Raw genomic sequence first — 23433 nt, 5'->3', positions numbered from 1 at the left:
TTTAAAGATTCGCGAGATGGTCTGACAAAATGAACTATATGGTGTTTGGTTTTTCTGATTCACAACTTTTTTCAGTGATTAAGAAGGTTGCCAAGCTATGCACTACTTGCTTGCTACTAAATAATGTAAGTAGCTCGATTACATGAAATTAGAGCAAAAAAGTTGATGCTTTCGTTTTTGTGGGTAGTTAGTTTCTTCATTTCTAAAGCTTTCCAAATGCAGAGGGTTCTTTAAACTTTGGTTAACATAATCAAAGAGAAAAACTCTGCTGATTAATGGAGAGAGAGAGATCTAGACTTTGATACATGTATCTACAAGTGGAGTGTTAATTAAAAAATAACATTCAATAGTTATATTGCTTTAGTTTTTTTTCCTAAATGCTTTAGTTTATCTTGATTGAAGGATGGTTGTGAATCTATTAGGTTCATGTATAACATTTAAGACATTATTAAAATTTATTTCGTCTCTATCCCCTTAAATGATTCCTCATTAAAGAAATAGAAGTTCCAGCCAATTCTGAAAAGGAATCTAGCTGAGTTTGGACAAAGCATTATAATAACATATTTCGTTGAGCAAATGATGATAGAAGACTTCTGATAATTGAAAAATAAAAGATGATGTATGGATGAACATGGCATATGTAAAAAAATAAAAATTAACTTTAGTAGAGATCGAGGGTCCAAATCAGCCTCGAATATGACTATTCTACTCCAAAATTCAACTTGAACGAATGGTATTAAGATGTATATTTTCATTTGGCGTCACATGTATCAGTTATCATATTGTACATGTCAAATCATTCTTGTTTCTAATTTTCAGCTCTAGCTAGGAAAGAATATTTTCATTTGGCATCACATATATCAGTATCATATTGTACATGTCAAATCGTTCTTATTTCTTAAAATTATCATGTCTTTTTCGCCCCTTTTTAAAATTTTCAACAATGAGATCTTCGAGTATGTCTAACCCATTTTTGGTGATATAACAATACTATGTTGTGGACCTTCTGGTGCAAACTCTTTAAAGGAAAGAAACATGGAGAAAGAGTAGCCCCTTCAGAAAAAAATCAACGGACTTGGAAATTGCATCTGAATTCAAGGTCTGTGTCACCAAAATTGAACACGCGACATATAAAAATGATTTTGCATTGTCTCTCTGTGTCACCAAAGTCAACTCAAACAGTTAGGCTTAGCATTTGTATATAATTTTCTTGTTCTTAAATTTCTTTTGATAACTGGTTAAATGTGGGTTTCAACCATGAATTTCATTCACCTAAAAAAATAAGCTGAAAATAATGAGAGCCTCATCCTTGTTAGCTCCCATTGCCAAAAGGTAAGCGACGAATGTTCAATTTCCTAAGAGAAATAGGCCATAATTAAACTAAAAGTTTGTATGATCATGTAATTTTGCAGGCTAGAAGGCAAGGTGGCTTTGATAACTGGTGGTGCCAGTGGTATCGGGGAGAGCACAGCGAGGCTGTTTGTGCAACATGGTGCTCAGGTTGTCATTGCAGATATCCAGGATGACCTTGGTCACTCCTTATGCAAAGACATTGGCTGTGAAGATGCTATTTCTTATGTCCATTGTGATGTTACAAGTGATTCTCATGTCCAAAATGCCGTGGACACTGCTGTTACAAAGCATGGCAAGCTCGATATAATGTTCAGCAATGCTGGCATCACAGGAAATACAGATCCAAGAATCCAAGCAACCAACTATGAGGACTTCAAAAGGGTATTCGATGTTAATGTCTTTGGTGCATTCTTGGGAGCCAAACATGCTGCCAGAGTGATGATTCCAGAAAAGAAAGGCAGCATTGTCTTCACTTCAAGTGTAGCTTCAGTGACTTATGGAGATGTGCCACATGCGTACTCAGCAGCCAAGCATGCTGTGGTTGGACTAACCAAAAACTTATGTGTCGAATTAGGGAAGTGTGGGATAAGAGTCAATTGCATTTCTCCTTTTGGAGTGGCCACCCCAATGCTAGTGAATGCAATGGGCTTCACTGATAAGCAAAGGGTGGATGAGTTTGTTTCTCAAATTGCAAACTTAAAAGAGGCAGTATCAGAGGCAAGTGATGTAGCAGAGGCGGTATTGTACCTGGGAGGCGACGACTCCAAGTATGTGAGCGGGATAAACCTTGTGCTCGATGGGGGTTACAGCACAACCAATATTGCTCTGGGAGAAGCCTTGAAAAAAATGGTTTCATGAACCCATGTTTTATTGAAGTTCAAGACTTAAGAACTTTGTAATGGTTTTCTAATAAATGCAGGGATTGAAGGCCTAGTCTCCTCTGCACTTTTCTCAAGTGTTTGCGATTGAAATGGCTATGTTTGCATGTATTTCTCAAGTCATCCTTCAATTTGTATGAGATTTAAAGGTAACTGCTCTCATATGGAACGAGCCTTAATTTCAATGTGTGTTGAATTGCAATTGATTCTATATTTTCAATCCTCATTTCTGAATTCTGAAAATTTATATTATGTAGTATATAAATTACTAGCTAATTGATCTAGAGGTGAACCAGAATTTATTTTGTAAATTTGTTTTGATAGGCTGCCAATTGACATATTCCAAGCTACTAACATGGTGAGATCCTGTAAATTGGGTGAGGGAAATGATGGAGAGCCAAAGAAGGTAGCCATTTTTATGATACAATCCATTTTGCTAAGCTTTATGTGAAGAACTGCAAAATTTGGTTGAAAATATTCATTATTTTAGCTCCATTTTGCTAAGCTTTATGTGAAGAACTACAAAAGTTGTTTGAAAATATTTGTTATTTTAGCTCCATTCTGGTTGATTCAATTCCTTTCTTTATCTTTTTTTAATTATTATTTGAATGTTAAATCCCCTTGTTTTAATGATCATGTCAAGTTGTGGAAACCTCCAAAGGTAAAAAAAAACAGAACACATAGGATGATGGTGACCCTGTGAAATTATGTAACATTGAAAAGTGAAAACCACCATTTGAAAATAAGTTACCAAGGGGTAATATATTGTTATTAATTTGGGCATTGCTTTGATCATTATGTGAAGAGTATGTAAATCTTTTCATGCAATTTCTAATTTTAATTTATTTTTATTATTTTCTCAATATTCAGATCCTTGAATTCACCATGTCAAATCCTCCCCGCAGTGATAGAAAAATATAGCAAAAATAAATAAATAAACAATGGTGTCATATTTCAGATTGTATTAATCAAGATGTGAGAACCAAGTGTGTGTGTGTATATATATATATATATTCCTTCCCTTTTATATTTATATATTTTTAATTGCATTTTGTTATGTTGTGGGGCCTAGGTTGACTAGTGGATGAGATATGTGTGGATGAGAATATGTGTGATATGTATGTGTGTGTGTATAGAGAGAGAAAGTGTAATATAGGCCAAAATCCTCTCATTTCTCCCATTCCACCGACACTCTCTCGTCTCTCTCCCATTCTTTTCTTTTTCATTTTTCTTCAACCATTTCTCCACCATTTCACCTCCAACCTTTGAGGTTTTGAGCTTGCCATAGAAGGGAAGTTGACGAGGACTACGAGAGGAACAAAACCATGTACCCCTTAATCAATTTCGGATTTGGAGCACATTTTTCCTTTAGAGTAGCTAGGGTTTGCTCCTAGCTTGAGGTAGAGGTGTATTGTGCTTATAACCTAGGAGTTCTTGGAATTTTATGACCATTGTGTGAGTTATGCATACACTTGTGTGTGGCGGTTGGATTAGAGAACTTATAAAATGATTTAATTGCATGTACATAATGTTTTATTGAGTTTTAATGTTAATTTTCATGTGTAACATATTATTTGTTCCATTTTTGATATTATTGATGTTTATTAAAGTGTTAGATTTTAGTGTGTACAATTACTATGTACATTTCTATAATGATATTAAACTTTTACATACTTGAAATTTGATATGATAACAATATGAAATCACATGACTTTAAAATACCCAATTTGTTGACATTGCATCAAAGAGTATGTCATTATAGTGATTTGGACTATAGGACATGGATTGTGTGATTAGTATAATTTATGTGCGCATGTGAAGTGCAATTTGGGCATATCATGGTATATGGATTATTTTGTGGACTTGTGTGTTGATTTTGGGAGATACTCAGGGGTTGTTACTTTGAGAATGCGAGAGTTTGGCGCTCGCGGGTAAAACATGAGTTTCCCCACTTTATATTGGTCAATCGGTTAGTTTCCGGCGGACTAGTAATCCGAAAACGACTATTTTTATTTAGATGCATAGCATGGTTATGTGACCGGGAGTGTGGGTGTGTTACGAGTTATCCCATTAATTGATTTCGACCTTTATTTTCAAATTGGCATTTATGTGTTATTGCAACTTGTGGATTTATTTACATTGCACTATATCATTTATGCTTGTCTTGATGAATGAATTAATATTGTTTATGCTGAACTAGGATCATCCTATTTAAGTTTCCCTTGAGAATAGACATTAGAGAGCATGTTCTTTGTATTATATGGCCATGCAATGTTTGTAAAATTTTGAGAAATCTAGTTTATATTCATAAGATATTCCTACGGAGCAATTCGTTGCTCACCTCGTTGATTCTTATATTTTTCAGGAAAAGGCATTGCCCAATAAGGGTTCCTCATCCCTAGCTTGATTGGGATCTTGACAATATTTTTAAGCTACTTGTGATAATTGTGACATCCATTGTGTAGCTTACTTTTGGACTTATATTTTGACACATGGTGTATTTTGGATATTATAATTGATGACATGCCTGTAATATTCTTTCGGATTAGGGAAATGACTTAGGAGTTCATCCCTCTATCTTTTGGATTTCTTATGAAATTTCCTCCCTTATCTTTATTCATATAACCCTTTAACATTATTTCTTATTGTAACGAGGCCATGGAGACTGTAACTTTTATTTGGGTCATATATATTGTTTAGAAACCATGTTGATGAACTATAATAAGTGCATGTATTGGAACCTAATTACATACTAGTAATATGATTTAATTTGGAAATTTTATTGTAAATTAATATCTTCCTGTGTTCACATTTTTATTGAAATCACTATCTAATTTATGAGTTGTGGTTCACCCAATGCACGTATTTATATAAGCCACTAACTGGGACCACCATTCTTGCTTTCGTTATTTGTAAGCACATGATGATTGTTTGTATGCATGTAATGACTTATATTAGGTGGCTGTTTAATACTTGTTAACATATATATATATATGTGTGTGTGTGTGTGTGTGTGTGTACACTGATATCAGGATCATTAATATCACCATGTGGTGGCCCATGCATATAGATTATTTGTTACTCAAAGATTGACAATTGCATTATGGCATCTACACTGTATTGCCCCAGGTTGCTGAAATTGTTGACCATGTGTTTTCATTTACTATTAATTTTTTCCCGTAGAATTAATCCCCACCGTTTTGCCAACCTTTAAATATTATTTTTTTTAAAAATTATTATTATTATTATTATTTATGTGGTGAATGATACCGATTTTCTTCATTTAATTAATTTTTTTTATTTATTTACTTTTTTTGTCTTTGTTTGCGACCCGAGTCATGGGATTCGGGGCGTGACACAAGAACTTATAATATGACCAGTTCTTGCAAGTTGCAGCAGTCCTTCTCAATAAAAAATTAAAAATTAACAAAGACAGACTTGCAAGGTGTATCTAAAACAAAGGCGTGAAGAATGAACTCTACACTGCCAAAGCTGGACAACATCATCCAAGGAATATGGTTAAAGAGATGCTTTTTTTTTTTTTTTCTTTGTTTTTTTTTTTTGAGAAGTTTCAGACATGTGCTATGTTGGCTGTGTTTGGAGAAGTTGACTATTAATTACGACAAACATTTGATTATGAAGCACAGAATATCATTTTAAATACAGCAGTTTGGCTCAAGCATGTGAAATGTAGATCAGTTCGCATAAGGGTTTTCATTCATCTGAAACAATTGGCTAAGGAATTAATATGATGAAAGCCTCTTCCTTGCTCGCTCCAATTGCCAAAAGGTAAGCTAACATTAATGTCACCAATTTGCACTTTGGTTAATTTTCTTTGATCTAGCTTAAATGAGATAAATGGGCCACAACATGCATGAAAATTTATTGAATTTGAAAATGCAGGCTGGAAGGTAAGGTGGCAGTGATTACTGGTGGTGCCAGTGGCATTGGCGAGAGTACTGCAAGGCTGTTTGTCAAACATGGTGCTAAGGTCATCATCGCAGACATCCAAAATAAGCTTGATCGCTCTCTATGTAAAGACATTGGCATGGATCAATCCATTTCCTATGTCCATTGTGATGTTAGCTGTGAGACTGATGTCCAAAATGTTGTTGACACGGCTGTGGCCAAGCACGGTAAGCTTGACATAATGTACAACAATGCAGGTATCTCAGGTAACATGGATCCAAGAATATTATCTCTGGATCGCAAAGATTTCAACAGGGTATTCGATGTAAATGTCTATGGTGCATTCTTGGGCGCAAACACGCGGCAAGAGTGATGATCCCAGCCAAGAAAGGCAGCATTCTGTTCATTTCAAGCTTGTGTTCTGTAAGCAGTGCTGAAATTCCACATGCCTACACGGCTGCAAAGCACGCTGTGGTTGGACTCAGCAAGAACTTATGCATTGAGCTAGGGAAGTATGGGATCAGAGTTGACTGCATATCTCCATTTATGGTGCCCACAGGAATGCTGGGGAATTTACCTGAATTGATGCAGGATAAGAAAAGGGCAAAGGAGGTGGTTTCTATGGGGGTAAACTTAAAAGGGGTGATGTTGGAAGCTGAAGATATAGCCGAGGCAGCATTGTACTTAGGAAGTGATGAGTCCAAGTATGTGAGTGGGCTGAACATGGTGGTAGATGGGGGTTACAGCACCACCAATACAGCTCTTGGTAAGGTCTTCAAAAAGCTATTTTCTTGATCTAGTTTTGTGCTGCAGTTCACAATTTCTAGCTTCAGTTTTTTTCTCTACTATATGCAAATATTGAGTACTTTCTTTGTTTTAGCTTTCTTAGGGTTGTTTGGTAAAGTTGTGGTTTTCATTTTTGAGTGTGATTTCATTTAGTGAAAATGACATGTTTTGAAAAGTTGTGTAGTCATTTTGGTCAAAATTAAATATGTTTGGTAACGTACATCTGCTGTTGAATTTTTCAAAAGAAAAGAAAGAAAATATGTTTGGTAATATTTTTTTTTAAAAAAATGACTATTTTATTTTCAGAGTATAATTGAAAATAATAAAACAACACTTCTAATTTTATTGTTTGAGTATAATAAAATATATTTTCTCTTGTAACCCAATATATAAGAGCACTTAGAGTTTGGAGTGGTGGACAAGAGAGACTCTGATATTTGTACAAAAATAGAGTAAGGGGCTGAAAACTTGTAATCTCCGATTTTACACATAGTGAAAACTTTCGCCGAATCCCAACCATGGACGTAGGCTGTTACTGAACCACACATAAATCCTTGTGTTCTTTGTGTAGCGTGTTTAATTTTTGTCGTAATTCTTGGTTCAACTTGAGTTTATTGCGTTTGTCATAATAGTATTTGTTATAGTGCATGCTACAAAAAAAAAAACCATACCGAATGGAAGTTAAATTTTACAACTTCAATTAGGTTTAGTAGCTCACCCACAAAATGAGAGAGATATATGTATTAGAGAACCAGGCATTAACGTTTTTGTTTTTGTTCTGTTAAAGGTGGGGCTTTAGCCTTTAGGCCAGAACAAAAGAAGGCCCGTATGGGCAAACAAATGAGCCTAATGTCACGCCCCGCAACTAAGAGGCTACGCCACGCAAGCGCCACGCAGACGTCCAGCAGACGATGACATGGAGCCTGCATGGACTGGAGCTTTCTAGACTTCTCTACATAAGTATGGAACTTTCCGGAATTCTCTAGATTAGTGTGGAGTTGTCTAGCCTTTTCTGGACTTGTCTAGAGTTGTATAGAATTCTCTAGAATTCTCTAGACTTGTTTTGTACATTGTACATAATTCTAGAATTGTGTAGATATTTCTTTGGAGGATTCTAGACACTAAATCTAGGCCACACATTTGTACACATCTAGAATGTTCTTGTAAGGCCAAAGGCCTATAAATGGGAGATGGGAGTTCATTTGCTCCTCACCAAGCAACCAAGTTGTAATATCTCCTCTTAAGCAATACAAGTTCTATACATTCTCAAACTCTCTTGCTCACTTGCCTAACCTCTTCCTACATACCCAAGTAAGCAAAACACTTGTCTAGCCTTAGTCTTCACTAAGCTAGCACACTCGGGTAGGCTGATTTAGCGCTTCAAGGGGGCTTGAAAGTGTCTAAGGCCGTACGAGAGCTTGGAAAGGTTCAAGTCCGTGACAGTTGGTATTAGAGCTAAGGTCGTAAGGCATCACACCTTGTGTAGAGGAAGCTATGGCAGAGCAATCAGACGTGACTAAAAACCAAGAGGAGGAGCTACGTGGAAGGGAAGCAAATCTTCCTCTAGTCGGAATGAGGACTAGGGCTAGGTCGAAGGACATCATGGCGGGCTTAGAGGCACGTATGGCAAACATGGAGGGGTCCATGGCCAACGTGTTGGAGCAGCTTGAGGATGCTCATCAGCGCATGGATGGGCTGGAGTTGGAGGACACTGAGGTCCAGAATGCTGTCAAAGGGTCACTCAATGCCCTAAGTGGTGACTTTCGGCAAGAGCTCTGAGCACTTCGAGAACTTATGTTGGGCGAGTTTGCCACCTTACGTGGCTATGTTGATCAGGAGCTTGGCACTTTCCACAAGCAAATGGAGGAAATGCGAGCGGATTCGGCATTGTGCAAACGGGCAGTGGCGTCCGGCATAACTACTATGGGGGTAGTAGCACCCCGGGTTGATATTCCCAAGCCTAAGTGCTATGGTGGGAACAGGGTAGCGAGGGAGTTGGAAAAATTCCTCTTCAGCATGGAGCAATACTTTGAGGCTACGGGCATGACGGATGAGACCATCAAGATACGCAAGGCGACTCACTTCCTCACAGACCATGCCATGCTATGGTGGAGGAAGAAGTATGGCGATATGGGCAAAGGTACGGTCTCTATTGATACTTGGGCTGATTTCACAAAAGAAATTAAGAAGCATTTCTATCCGAAGAATGCCGAGGATGAAGCCAGGGGCAGACTCCGACGGCTAAAACAGGTTGGGTCGATTCGGGATTATGTGAAAGAATTCACTGACTTGACTCTTGAGATCCCAGATCTATCCGACAAGGACTCTCTTTTCTTCTACATGGATGGTTTGCAGTTGTGGGCCAAGACGGAGTTGAGGCGGCGCAACGTGCAAGACCTTGCCACAGCTATTGCAGAAGCGAAGTCCTTTATTGATTTCAGTTCCAAGAAGGAACCCTCGTCCAAGCCAAAGGACAAAGACAAGGACAAGGGGCGGTATGCCAGCAAAGGTGGGGGAGACAAGGGCGCTGCACCCCACAAGGATTGGTCTCGTGTAATATCCGTAATTTTAAAAAAGGATAAAATTGGAATTTTAATTATCTTTATTGCATTTTTATGTGACTAGTTTCTTAAATGTTTAATTGTTTTATTTGTTTTAAACTGTTAGTCTTGTATTTGAATTGCCTTATTTGGTTAATTATATTTTATTTAAATTAATTGTATTTTTGGTTGCGGTAGTTACTTTAATTGTATTATTAATTATTTTCTTGCATGGACGTAACTGTTTAATTAGATTAAGTGTATGAATTATCTTTTAGGGTTTTAGTATTTTTATGGGCTTGCTGACATAATTAATTGGGTTTTAAGTTTAGGGTTTTTATGGACTTTGGAGTGGGAATTAGTTATAAATATATAACTTATACGTCCCTAGGGTTTGATAATCCTATTCACTGCAGAGTGAAAATACAGAAAGTTTTGAGAGAACTGAGCGAGAGAAAATAGAACAAAACTTAGGAGGAGAATAGAGAGGGCCAAATGAGAGTTGTGGTGGCTTAAACCAAAACCATAGGAGGCTTGAAGATGGTCAGTGGTTGCAGAAAATTAGGAAGACGACAACACAGTTTTGAGACCAAAACTACAGGCAAGTTCTTCTCTTTCTCCTTCCCTTTGGCTTGTGTTCTGTGCACCTAGATAATTTTTAGGGATTAATTGGACATTAATTTAACCATGCATGACTATTATATGTTAAGTTGGTTATCTGTTATCCGTGAAACTTATCTGTAATAATTGTATCATGTATGGTTGCATCGTCTCTGTTTTTAGAGTAAAAAGGTCGTCACTGTTTTAACATGGTATTGAGTTTGACAACAATAAACGAAGGTCAAATTTAATACCAGATGAGATTTAAAATCTTTAAACATTTATATTAGAGGAATAACAGAGTTGGAATGGAACCGTGGCTGTAAATTAATTTCAGTTTAGTTCCTTAAGTATGTTTCGGTTCAGTAGCAAATTTAGTTCAAATTTAAATTCCTGTAATTGATTTCAATGATTGTAATGAACTAATGGGATGCTACTGGGTGTTAATTAGACTCCTAAGTTCAGCTTTAAAATCCTATAGAGTGATAGGAATAGGCCGGAGATGAAGAAGACGGACTTAAACGGAGCGAAACGGGGTTGGAGACTCTCAAAGGGGGTGAGAGCCGGCTCCATGGATGTGGGAGCCGGCTCCTACACTCATTGAGCCGGCTCTAAGATGTTTAGAGCCGGCTCTAGGCTCTATTGAGCCTGCTCTTTAATTTTTAGAGCAGGCTCTTTTGAATAGTGTTTTGCTGAATTGTTTTTCTACGACTGTTTGATAGTGTGAGCACTATTTGGGCTTTTGAATGGTTCCAATGGGTTGTGGGGACTTCACAGAGGGTTTAAGGGGTTAACTCTAAGTAATATTAAACCTTTTGTTGTGTGGTTTAGGTCTCTATGATTAAGGATGAAGCAGTGTAAAAATATACAACGGTGTATGCTATTAACAGAAGAAAGGAACTGAATGGCTTGATTAAATTTCAGAAATTTAATGGGACTTCACAGAGGGATTAAATAGTTAGTTTTGGGTGTGATTAAGACCTTGAATTGATTTAAGTTGATTTTTAAATCAATGGGACAAACAGTGTAAAATTTAGTAAACTTTCTATGCTGTTAACGGATGGAAGACGGATTAAATTGCTTAAATTAATTTAGCAATTTACTGGACTATAATATGATTATAAAACTTATTCTTAATGCATGATAGAGTCATTGATATATTGGATGTGATCTACGCATGCTTTGGATGCTAGTTGTTGAACCTTTAAACCGTTTCCTGCAAATACATGGTTTAACTCTTGGATTTAAATTGCTGAAACTGTAAATAGTCTCCTGCAATTATTTGGGATGGTTTTGGATTGAAAATTGCTAAACTGTTAATTATGTGTTGTGATTTATATGGGTTGGATGTTAATTGTGGAATCTTATATATTATTCTACAATTAATTGGATTATGGTGTTGAACTGTAATTGTTGTAGCATTATATAAACTATTCTGCAATGATAGGGATATTTGGTTTTGGATTGTAAATTACTTGCTTATTATTTATATATTGTAATTTACATGGATATGGAGGATTGTATGCACCGGTATGGGACGATGACATACTAGGTATGGTTTAGCTCAAAACGTTAATTCCTACCTTATGGATTTTAATTGATGATCTGTTCAATCAATTATATGAATTTTGTGGATTGTATGCACCGGAATGGGACGGTGGCATACTAGGGATAGACTAATTCAAAATAACTCAGTCCTACCTATTTTGGATTAAGGGTACGAATTATAAAAACATAATTCTCCTTATATTTAAGTCTGTGCAGTTGAATAAGCTGAACGACTTATTGGATTTCTTATTTAAGTCTGTGTAGCTGAATAAGCTAAACGACTTATTGGATTTCCTATGGATGGATATGAATGGATTTTATATATATTTTTATGGTACCACGAGATGAGCTTGAGTCTCAGACTCGTTGGTTAGGGTGCGTATATGCAGTAGGATGCGTAGCTAGCTATATTAGTTAAGATATACCCTGTTAGGCTTAGGTAGTCATGCCCACTCAGGTGCGTATTGCATGTTGCCTTCTATTCAGGTTGAGACCCTCAGCATAATTTAGTGAGAGTCCTGTAGTGTGGATATATATTTATCTATTACGGACTATATAGATATTGTTGAGATGTCTAGGGTGTATCTGCGTATCGGGTCACTGTTTGGATTGCAGTTAGAGAAGAATTTGCATGTGGGCCTGACCCACTCTTATTTTTACAGGTATTCGTTAGTTCCAAACTTAGAGCTGGATCGTGCTGAGCAGATACAGTCATTCACTCCACCGATGACCAGGATTTTATTTCATGTTTTAGACTTGGGTTTCATTTCCAATCTTTTGAGTTCAGTGAAATATTTTAGGGGTCCACTAGATGTATTCCCGAGTTGTAATAGAAATGGAGAAGTTGGATGTATCAGAATAATTATTTATTAGTAAAATTTTATTCTGAGGTTTTTGGATTATTATTCTAGTTTCTTTTCGGCAATTTATTGATTCCTGTTTTCTAAATTGTATTCTGTATTCGTTAACTGCTAATTGATTTGATATCCTCGGGTAATCGGGCGTGGGCCTGGCCAACCCATATTCGGAAATCCGGGGGTATCACATCCCGTAAGCCAGGTGGTGGCCATGGTGACAAAGAGGGAAGGGAGAACAAGTAAGGAGCGCCCAAGCCTAAGGGTTCTTGCTTCATATGTGATGGACCACATTGGGTAAGAGATTGCCCAAAGCGGAAGACCCTCAATGCCATGACGAGCCGCTACAAAAAGCAACAACAGGAGGAGGCGCAGATGGGTTCACTGCAAATCCTTATTGCCATCAAGGCTAAAACTGAAGTCCCTAAGGCGGCGGCTAAGGGGCTAATGTTTATGGAGGCGAACATCAATGGGACACCCACACGTGCTTTGGTGGACACGGTACATCCCACAACTTTGTGAGCCTTGACGAGGCCAAGAGGTTGGTCCTCAAGTATAGCAAAAAGGGGGGCTCCATAAAGGTAGTTAACTCGGCGGCAAAGGCTATACATGGCATGGCACACGGCGTCCAAACATGTATTGACGAGTGGGGTGGCCACATAGATCTATCGATGGTACCCATGGACGACTTCAAACTAGTCCTTGGGTTGGAGTTCTTAGACAAGGTGAGAGCTTTCCCCATTCCTTTTGCTAACACTATGTGTATTATGGAAGGCAACACAGCATGCATGGTGCCAGTAGAGTGAGGCGCTAAGTTGGAAGCCCAAGCCTTGTCAGTCATGCAGTTCAAGAAAGGCTTCAGGAAAGGGGAGACTAGCTATCTTGCTACGTTGATGGAGACACCCGATGATGAGCTAGTCCCTTCCCCGCAATAAGAGGTGCCTAAGGAGATACGAGCCGTGCTAGACGAGTACATGGACGTGATGCCTAAGGAGTTGCCCAAGAAGTTTCCACCTAGGAGGGAGGTGGATCATAAGATTGAGCTGGAACCAGGTTCTAATCCCCCTGCTTTGGTGCCCTACCGGATGGCACCCCCAGAGTTGGAGGAGTTGCGGAGGCAACTCAAGGAGCTGTTAGATGCAGGCTATATTCGACCCTCGAAGGCCCCATATGGTGCACCGGTTCTGTTCTAGAGGAAGAAGAACGGGGCCTTGCGTATGTGCATTGACTACCGGGCGCTAAATAAGGCGACTATCAAAAACAAGTACCCCATTCCTCTCATTGTCGATCTCTTTGATCAGCTTGGTGGAACACGCTACTTCACTAAGCTTGACTTGCACTCGGGGTACTACCAGGTGCGGATAGCGGACGAGGATGAGCCTAAGACTACATGTGTGACAAGGTATGGCTCCTATGAGTTTCTGGTTATGCCGTTTGGCCTCACCCGTGTGCCATGCTATTGGGGGCGTGTTGATGCAGGAAGAACACCCCATAGCTTATGAGAGCCGCAAGCTTAATGACACCGAGCGGCGCTATACGGTGCAGGAGAAAGAGATGACAGCAGTCATCCATTGCCTACGTACTTTGAGGCACTACTTACTCGGGGCACAATTTGTAATCAAGACGGATAATGTTGCCACCAGCTACTTCCAGACACAAAAGAAGCTCAGCCCCAAGCAAGCTCGTTGGCAGGACTTTCTAGCGGAGTTCACTTATCATTTTGAATACAAGTCGGGCAAGGCCAATGTTATAGTAGACGCACTTAGTTGCAAGGCTGAGCTTGCAGCTATCAGTCGGCCCCAGCACTCTCTTGTGGAGCGGATCAAAAAGTGGTTGCAGCATGACCCTTTAGCCAAAAGCCTTGAAGGGAAGACTCGGCGCTTTTAGCTAAGGGATGATTTACTTCTCATTACAAGGGACCGACTATTTGTGCCCAGGTGGGGCAACTTACGAAAGGAGCTAATACGGGAGTACCATGACACCAAATGGGCTGGTCACCCAGGTATGCGGTGCACACTAGCACTCCTAGAAGATTCTTACTATTGGCCTCAGATGCGTGATGATGTGGAGACGTACGTGAGGACTTGTCTTGCGTGCCAACAAGACAAGATTGAGCAACAGCATCCTGCAGGCCTACTGGAGCCATTGCCTATTCCAAAAAGACCATGGGAGAGTGTCTCTATGGATTTCATCACTTGCTTGCCCAAGTCAGAAGGTTGTGGGAGCATTATAGTGGTGGTAGATCGGTTCAGCAAGTATGCCACCTTCATACCCGCACCAGCAAACTGCACAGTAGAGAGGGCAACAGAGTTATTTGTTAACCATGTGGTCAAGCTTTGGGGAGTTCCGCAGAATCTTGTTAGTGATAGAGACCCGTGTTTCACGGGTAGATTTTGGGCGGGGCTCTTCAAGAAGATGGGGACGGATCTCAACTTCTCTACGAGTTTCCACCCCCAATCAGATGGGCAGACGGAGCGCATCAATGCTCTCCTGGAGCTATACTTGCAGCACTATGTAAGTGCCAATCAGCAAGATTGGGCCAAACTCCTTGGGGTGGCACAATTTTCTTACAACTTGCAGCGGAGTGAGGCTACCAATCACAGTCCATTTGAGGTTATTACCAGACGGCAACCTATGACACCCAACGCCATTGCTTCGACTTGCGATGGTAAAAGTCCGGCGGCCTACAAATTTGCTAAGAGGTGGCACGAGCAGTCCGACTTGGCTAGGGCGTACCTTGACAAGGCAACAAAGAAGATGAAAAAGTGGGTCGACACCAAGCGAAGGCGGGTGGAGTACATAGTGGGAGACCAGGTGATGGCTAAGCTACTACCCCAACAGTTTGAATCCTTCCGGAGCGTGCATAAGGGGCTAGTAAGGAGGTACGAGGGCCCGTTCCCCATTGTCAAAAGGGTGGGCAAGGTCTCCTACATGGTGGAGCTTCCACCCAAGTTGAAGATACATCCAGTTTTCCATGTCAGCATGCTCAAACCTTATCATGAAGACACGGAAGACCTTACTCGGGGCATATCGCAAAGGGCACCCACAGCCATTGTCACATCCTTCGACAAGGAAGTTGATTGTATCCTTACGGATCGTGTAATGAGCAGGAGAGGCGTGCCTAAATATACAAAGTATTTAGTGAAGTGGAAGAACCTACCAAATAGTGAGGCGAGCTGGGAGCACGAGGATACACTTTGGCAGTTCGTGGAGCATATCCAGCGGTTCAAGCAAGAAGACGCGACGAGGGCGTCGCGAGCTTAGGTGGCGGAGAATGTCACGCCCCGCAACTAAGGGGCTATGCCACGCAGGCGCCACGCAGACGCCTAGCAGACGATGACATGGAGCCTGCATGGACCAGAGCTTTCTAGACTTCTCTACACAAGTATGGAACTTTTCGGAATTTTCTAGATTAGTGTGGAGTTGTCTAACCTTTTCTGGACTTGTCTAGAGTTGTATAGAATTCTCTAGAATTCTCTAGACTTGTCTTGTACATTGTACATAATTCTAGAATTGTGTAGATATTTCTTTGGAGGATTCTAGACACTAAATCTAAGCCACACATTTGTACACATCTAAAATGTTCTTGTAAGGCCAAAGGCCTATAAATAGGAGGTGGGAGTTCATTTGCTCCTCTCCAAGCAACTAAGTTGTAATCTGTCCTCTTAAGCAATACAAGTTCTATACATTCCCAAACTCTCTTGCTCACTTGCCTAACCTCTTCCTATACACCCAAGTAAGCAAAACATTTGTCTGGCCTTAGTCTTCACTAAGCTAGCACATTCGGGTAGGCTGACTTAGCGCTTCAAGGAGGCTTGAAAGTGTCTAAGGCAGCACGAAAGCTTGGAAAGGTTCAAATCCGTGACACTAAGTCCATTAACACTATCGGTAACATGTAAATTAGTTGTTACATTTTGAAGTCAAACAAACAACAGAACCTTTGCAACTGTAGCCGGCTACCACTCGGTAACATGTAAATTAGCTGTTACATTTTGAAATCAAACAAAACAACAGAACCTTTACTACTGTAGCCGGCTACCACACAGTGCCTTGTTAGGAGTAAAGAGGTTACACATTGAATCACAAATTCACAATCAACACACAGACACACACACACACACACATATATATACATCCCCATCTGATAAGAAGCTTCAAATCTTTCATGGAGCACCAAAATCTCACCTACCTCAGCATTTGCAACAAATGAAGAAAATAATAGCAAATCCAACAAGAATTGGATGATCGACCCTCATCATCATTTCTCAAAACCAGTCCACATCCACATCATTTTCAATCATTATAAAAGTCAGCTCACAACATATGGGTTATTATATATATATATATAGATGGAGTTAACACATTGCTTGATGCGGTCTTGGTGTAAGTTTTTTCAACTCTCTCTTTAACTATATGCATATGACCTGGTTCAAGATCCAAAATCAAAAACTATTTCTCTCTATCAACATCGGTATTCCCGCATATCTGAGACGTGACTTTCCATGATGGGTTCTCAAATTTCATTAAAGAAATCAGCAGCTCTCTCTCCGCTCTCCAGGAGAATTTTTCAGCAGCAATTGACTCCTTCCACTCTTTAGTTTGCCTTCACATTGTAATTACCATTTTGTCTACATTCTAAATTCTTGTTTGGACCAGAGTGATATGGCTTATATATAGTCCAGATTGATGTGAGAAATCACAAACCTAAGTTACCTAATACAGTCTGGATTGGGTTGAAATTGAGGGTTTTGTCAAAAAAAAAAAAAGTCATATTATATTGTTCTTGATTTGGGCATTGTATTGATCATTATGTGACGAATATGCGTATCTTTTCACGGAATTCCTAATCTTTTTTTTTTTTTTTTTTTTTTTTCCTTTCTCAATATTCAGATCCTTTAGTTTACCATGTCAATTCCTCCCACAGTGATACAAAAATATAGCAAAAATAAATAAATAAATAAGCAATGATGTCATATTGAAGATTGTATACATTAATCAAGAACTTATGGCATGAACAGTTCTAGCAAGTTGCATTAGTCCTTCTCAATAAAAATTAACGAAGACTTGCATGGTCATTGTGTACCTAAAACAAAGGCGTGAAGTATGACCTCTACACTGCCAAAGCTGAACATCATCATCCGGGTTTTAAGATATATATATATATATATATATATATATATATATATATATTCCCTCCTGTGAGTAGGTTATGGCATGTGCTATGTTGGCGGTGTTGGGAGAAGTTGACGACTATCAATTACTAGTAAAAATATTTGCTTATGAACCCACATAATACTCGTATCATTTTGCAGGGTAATTTACACAAACCTCTCATATGATTTGTCATAATTACAGGGACCTCTCTTTCTGTTTGAAAAATTACTCAGACCTCCCCCACTTTTGAAAATATCCTACACGGACCTCCTTTATGTGTGACGGACCGTTAAATACACTAACGGACCTATCAAAATACCCCCATTAGTTATTGAGTATGCATGACATCAGCTTGTCAGTATACAGAATGTCAGTTATCGCTTCTCTCTCTCTATCTTCACTTTATCTCTAGGCAACCATGGACTCAGAATCTAGCAAACTGGAGATGTTCTCCTTCGTCCTCCAAGAACCCCTCAAGCAATTCCTCATTCGCCACCGCCCCAACTGCCTTGTCACGGACACGTTCCACCGTTGGGTCCCCGACATCGTTGACGCCATTAACGTCCCCAGAGCCTTTTGTTCTGATTCAAATCCTTTCGTTCTCAAGGGTCTTCCCGATCGGATCGAATTAACGAGATCTCAGCTTTCGACCTTCGCTAGAAGAGGAACCGAATTTCCCGGGAAATCCATGAGAGCTGAGCAAAACAACTTTGCCCAAAGAGGGCAAAATTCCACCATTGATGAACTAGTTATAAAGGTGTATTATATATATATATATATATATATATATATATATATATATATATATATATATATCTTTTAATATATTTAACTATAGGGTTTGGTCCGTTTAGATTGTATGACTGCAACATTAGGGCGTGAAAAGGTAGGTTTCTTTATAAAGAAGATAGGTTTTTGGAAACAAATCCTAACAAATCAAAACTAGGGTTTGACTAGGAAAGTTTTCACACCTTCGATAGTAATCTTAAAGGGAAAAAATAAAAATCAGGATGGAAATCTCGCATATATATTGATGAAGATCGATCAAAAAAGAAAAGGCAAAAATAATGGGAAAAACAAGTTGTGATGACCACAACGTAATCAGCAATCTCCCAGATGAGCTGCTATGTTCAATCATTTCACTACTTCCCGTGAAAAAAGCCGTGGCAACAACCACCTTGTCTACCCGGTGGAGCCACCTCTGGAGGTCCGTTTCTCGCCTGGATTTTGACCCGAAAAAGCCGGACACAGATGATAAATATAAAAACAATATATTTTAGACAATTGTATTTTAGGGATTTTAGAAAAAATAGTATATGACGTCATCAATTTCCATCGTTGATTGGCGTTGACCGTAACGAAAGGGAGGTCCGTGTAGGATATTTTCAAAAGTAGGAGAGATCTGAGTAATTTCCCAAACAGGAGGGGAGGTCCTTGTAATTATGATAAACCATATGGGAGATTTGTGTAAATTATCCATTTTAAATACAGCTATAGGCTTGCTTGGCTCAAGCATATGAAATGTAAATCAGTTCCCACGAGGGCTTTCATTCATCTGAAACAATTGGCTAAGTAATATGATGAAAGCCTCTTCCTTGTTCACTCTAATTGCCAAAAGGTAAGCTAACATTAATGTCACCTACTTGCACTTGGGTTAATTTTTATTTGATGTAGCACAAATGATATAAATGGGCTACAAGTTGAAATATATTGAATTTGACATTGCAGGCTAGAAGGTAAGGTTGCAGTGATTACTGGCGGTGCTAGTGGCATTGGCGTGAGTGCTGCAAGGCTGTTTGTTAAACATGGCACTAAGGTCATCATCGCGGACATCCAAAACGAGCTTGGTCACTCTCTATGTGAAGACATTGGCATGGATCAATCCATTTCATATGTCCATTGTGATTTTAGCAGTGAGACTGATGTCCAAAATGCTGTTGACACGGCTGTGGCCAAGCACGGTAAGCTTGACATAATGTTCAACAATGCAGGCATCACAGGCAACATGGATCCAAGAATACTATCTCTAGATCGTGAAGATTTCAATAGAGTATTCGATGCAAATGTGTATGGTGCATTCTTGGGCGCCAAACACGCGGCAAGAGTGATGATCCCGCCAAGAAAGGCAGCATTCTGTTCACTTCAAGCACATGTTCTGTAACCAATGGCGATGCTCCACATGCCTACACGGCTGCAAAGCACGTCGTGGTTGGACTTACCAAGAACTTATGCGTCGAGCTAGGGAAGTATGGGATCAGAGTTAATTGCATCTCTCCATATTGCGTGGCCACACCATTGCTGAGGAAAATACCTAGATTAGAGGATAAGTAAAGGGCAAAGGAGGTGTTTTCTATGGGGGTAAACTTAAAAGGGGCGATGTTGGAAGCTGAAGATATAGCTGAGGCAGCATTGTACCTGGGAAGTGACGAGTCCAAGTACACGAGTGCGCTGAACATTATAATCGATGGGGGTTACAGCACCACCAATACAGCTCTTGGAGAAGCCTTAAAAACCCTAGTTTCTTGAACTAGTGTTGAGCTGTAGTTCTTCACAAATTCTACTTTCAAAATCTTATTTTTCTAATATAAGCAGATGTTGAGTACTCAGTTTGTTTTTGCCGTCTCGGTTGTGTGTTTTCCAATCTTATGTTCATTAATCCGAAGCTAATCAAGATTCACCCAACTGCATGTATGCCTAATTGATTGTTGAGAATTGCATGCAATGAGCTATTAATATTTGGGTATCAATTAATCGAATAAACAACTAATACTCCGTTCGGTAGGAAGGAAAAAAATTTGAATTGAAAGGAGAGAAGAAAGGATGATTGAAACATCCTTGAGGAAGAAATTAAGCATTTCCCTTTTTTTGTTTAGTTAGATATAGGAGAATGAAAAAAAACTGACAATTTAATTTGATTGGTATAAGATAAAAAAAAAAGAGATAAATTTTTAAGTTATTTTTACCATTAAACTCATCATTTACTTTTTTATGGAATTTATTAAATATTTATAAAGGGTGATGCAGTAATTTAAAACTTCGGTAATAAGCTCAATTGTTTCTCCCTTATCTTCCGCCCAAATATGGGCAGATGAAAATTTGCGAAGGAGGTAGGATGACTCATTCTTCCTATTATCCTTTCTTTTCTTATATCATCCCACCGAACCAAGGAAATTTGTTCATTCTTTCCTATTTTCCTTCTACCCCTCTACTTTCCTTCTTACCGAACATAGTATAACTCAAGAAACAATTGTCGAATACGACAAGAAAAATAAACATGTGATGGTGTTAAATGTCAAATATTTTCATAAATAATTAACAAAAAAATAAACACTTGATGCATAAAGAACACAAAAATCTATATAGTTTGACAAAGCCATTCTTGATTAAAAATTCATCTATTGAGGCCATGATTAGAAATAATAATATTGCGCTATTTAAAAAAAATCAATCCGTAAAACCAATCTGACTCATGGAAAGACTTAATGTGATCCGATTCAATTCGTAAAGTAATGAATTGCATTTGACCAAAGACTTTTATGGTGTTAAATGTCAAATACTTTCATAAAACCGAAGACTTTTGTGTGTTTGGATGGGTTGATTTGGAGAGATAGGGAAAGAAAAGATAAGAAAGGATAGGGTGGGAGTGTGTTTGAGTAAGTTAAGTGGAGAGAAAAGAGCTATCCCTCCCTATCCCTCATTTGGTTTCTCTCCCAATTTGAGAAGACAGGGAGAGAAATGATGGTAGAGTAAGTGATTAATTAGTAATACCAAAAATACCTTTCACAAATTAATATACGGAAAAGTTATTCCATTTATGTCCTAATTATATAACTTGGTCTAACCCTGTCTTCCTTTTCATAATGATTTAAACTAATGATTTCATTAAAAAAAAAAAAAAAAAAAGAGGTCCAATCTATTTATTTATTTTTTTTTCCCTGAATGAGTCATATCTAATTTTGTTTTCAGCCATTATTTTTTTCTTTTTTCTTTTTTACTTTTGTTTTTACCCATTGCATTGAACTAACAGAAGGAAACATTACAAAATATTCTATGTGAGATTTTGGAAATGGATAATGTGTGAAGTGGTTATGAAAGGGTAGAACAGTAAATTGGTCACTATCATTTCTTTTCTTTTCTCTCCTCTATCTTATCCAAATAAGAATAACTATCTATTCTTTTCTTTTCTCCCCTATCTTTCCGAACACGAATATAAATTATTATTATCCTTTTTTTTTTCTTTTTTTCTTTTTTTTCTTTTCTCTCTTAGCTAATACTATACTTTCTTTTTTTTTTCTCCCCTACCAAACACACCTTAAGGTGTTTGATTTTTCTGATTCACAACTTTAAACTTTTATAAGTGATTAAGAAGGTTACCAAGCTATGCACTTCTTGCTTGCTACTAATTTAATGAAGACTGAAGATTAAATTTTTAAATTGAAAGAATCGAAAAAGATTAGTTGTTGACAAAATGAAGTTAACTCTTAATTAGAAAGGTAAAATAACGAGAAATTAAATTGCTTTGACAATATATATATGTGTGTGTGTGTGTGTGTGTGTTTTATATGTTTTGGGGGCTAAAATTTGCTTCATATTCTCTTGGCCCAATAGAAATCGGCCTTATGATTTCAACCCTTGGAATTTCACTAATGGGCAGTGTGGACCTCCCCAAAAGTTGAATTCCAATGGTTATAAATAGAAAAGTTAAGCAAAATTAATTTAAGTCCACTGTAGCACCTGGTAATTCTTGTGCTGGCTTGAAATCTTTCCGGGTATTTTTTCGTTTTTCATATTTTAAGCCCAACAAAACGGTTCTCATATCATTTTCACGACATTTCATTCTGAATATTTTAAATAAAATTAACACTTGATTATTTACTAGTATGTACTACTAAATATATATATTAGTTTGACATTTTTTTGGGCTGAAAATTGCCTCATAGTCCTAGCATTTTAAATAAAATTAAATTTATCCAACTTAATAATAGAATTCACTGTAGCAATATGTCAAGTCATGCGGATCAAATTTAACACTAGGGTAACTCTTGTATCCAAAAGAATTCAGGTTCAAAACACAGCCGTGGAAATTACGTAAAATATTATTTTTGAAAAATACTTTTCTTTTTTAGGTAAAATATTTTTTTTATTTTTAGTTTGTCAGTGTTTGGCAAAGATCTATGTCGAGGTTGAGGTCGAGTCCATCGAGCGAGGCGTGTAAAATAACTTGCCGAAAATTTATGGATAAATTTTTTTGTTAAATTTTAATATTTCTTTTTGTAAATATTTTACGACAATCAAACACCAAAAAATAAAAAATATTTTTTGAAAAATATTTTACGTCCAAACAAACGGAGCCTAAGTCCTTTGCCGTGAATAGAATTCACTGTAGCAATATGGCAATTCATGCGGATCAAATTTACCACTATGGTAACTCTTGTATCCAAAAGATTCCGGGTTCAAAACACAGCTGTGGAAATTATTTTTTATTAAGTCTTTTGCCGTGAATGAGTTTTTAGGAGTGTTTCTATAAAACTACAACACAATTTACTAATTTTTTCTAAATCACCAATCCTAATTGAAATACTCTCTTCTCACTTTTGAATCTTCAAGGCTTACCAAATTCGAAGATCAAATTAATCACTCTAATTCCTGCAACCTCACATCCTCTCGGTATCTTCCACAAAGTTCTTACTCATCAGAGTTTTTGCCTGTTCATCTTTATAATAAGAAATTAGAGCAAAAATAAAAAGGTTGATGTTTTAGTTTTTGTTGGTAGTTTAGTTTCTTTTTCCTGGTGATTAATTGAGAGAGAGA

General features: G+C 38.0%; 1 protein-coding gene and 2 pseudogenes across 1 annotated transcript; all 3 read left to right on the top strand.

Moving 5' to 3' along the window:
- The first annotated feature begins 131 nt into the window (after positions 1-131).
- LOC132293247 (short chain aldehyde dehydrogenase 1-like) lies at positions 132-2465 on the top strand. The gene is made up of 2 exons (XM_059790628.1): positions 132-1099; positions 1413-2465. Exons 1-2 carry the CDS (start codon positions 993-995, stop codon positions 2209-2211), a joined length of 906 nt encoding a protein of 301 aa, XP_059646611.1. The 5' UTR covers positions 132-992; the 3' UTR covers positions 2212-2465.
- LOC132293249 (short chain aldehyde dehydrogenase 1-like) lies at positions 2240-12516 on the top strand (annotated as a pseudogene).
- Positions 12517-18040: 5524 nt separating this feature from the next.
- LOC132289583 (secoisolariciresinol dehydrogenase-like) lies at positions 18041-20295 on the top strand (annotated as a pseudogene).
- Positions 20296-23433: the final 3138 nt, after the last annotated feature.

Source organism: Cornus florida, unplaced genomic scaffold (genome assembly GCF_030987335.1).
Source record: "Cornus florida cultivar Cherokee Brave unplaced genomic scaffold, ASM3098733v1 CherokeeBrave_3.0.0_Hap2_Chr02, whole genome shotgun sequence".
NCBI classification, from domain to species: domain Eukaryota; kingdom Viridiplantae; phylum Streptophyta; class Magnoliopsida; order Cornales; family Cornaceae; genus Cornus; species Cornus florida.
This window is presented reverse-complemented; position numbering and strand designations above follow the sequence as displayed.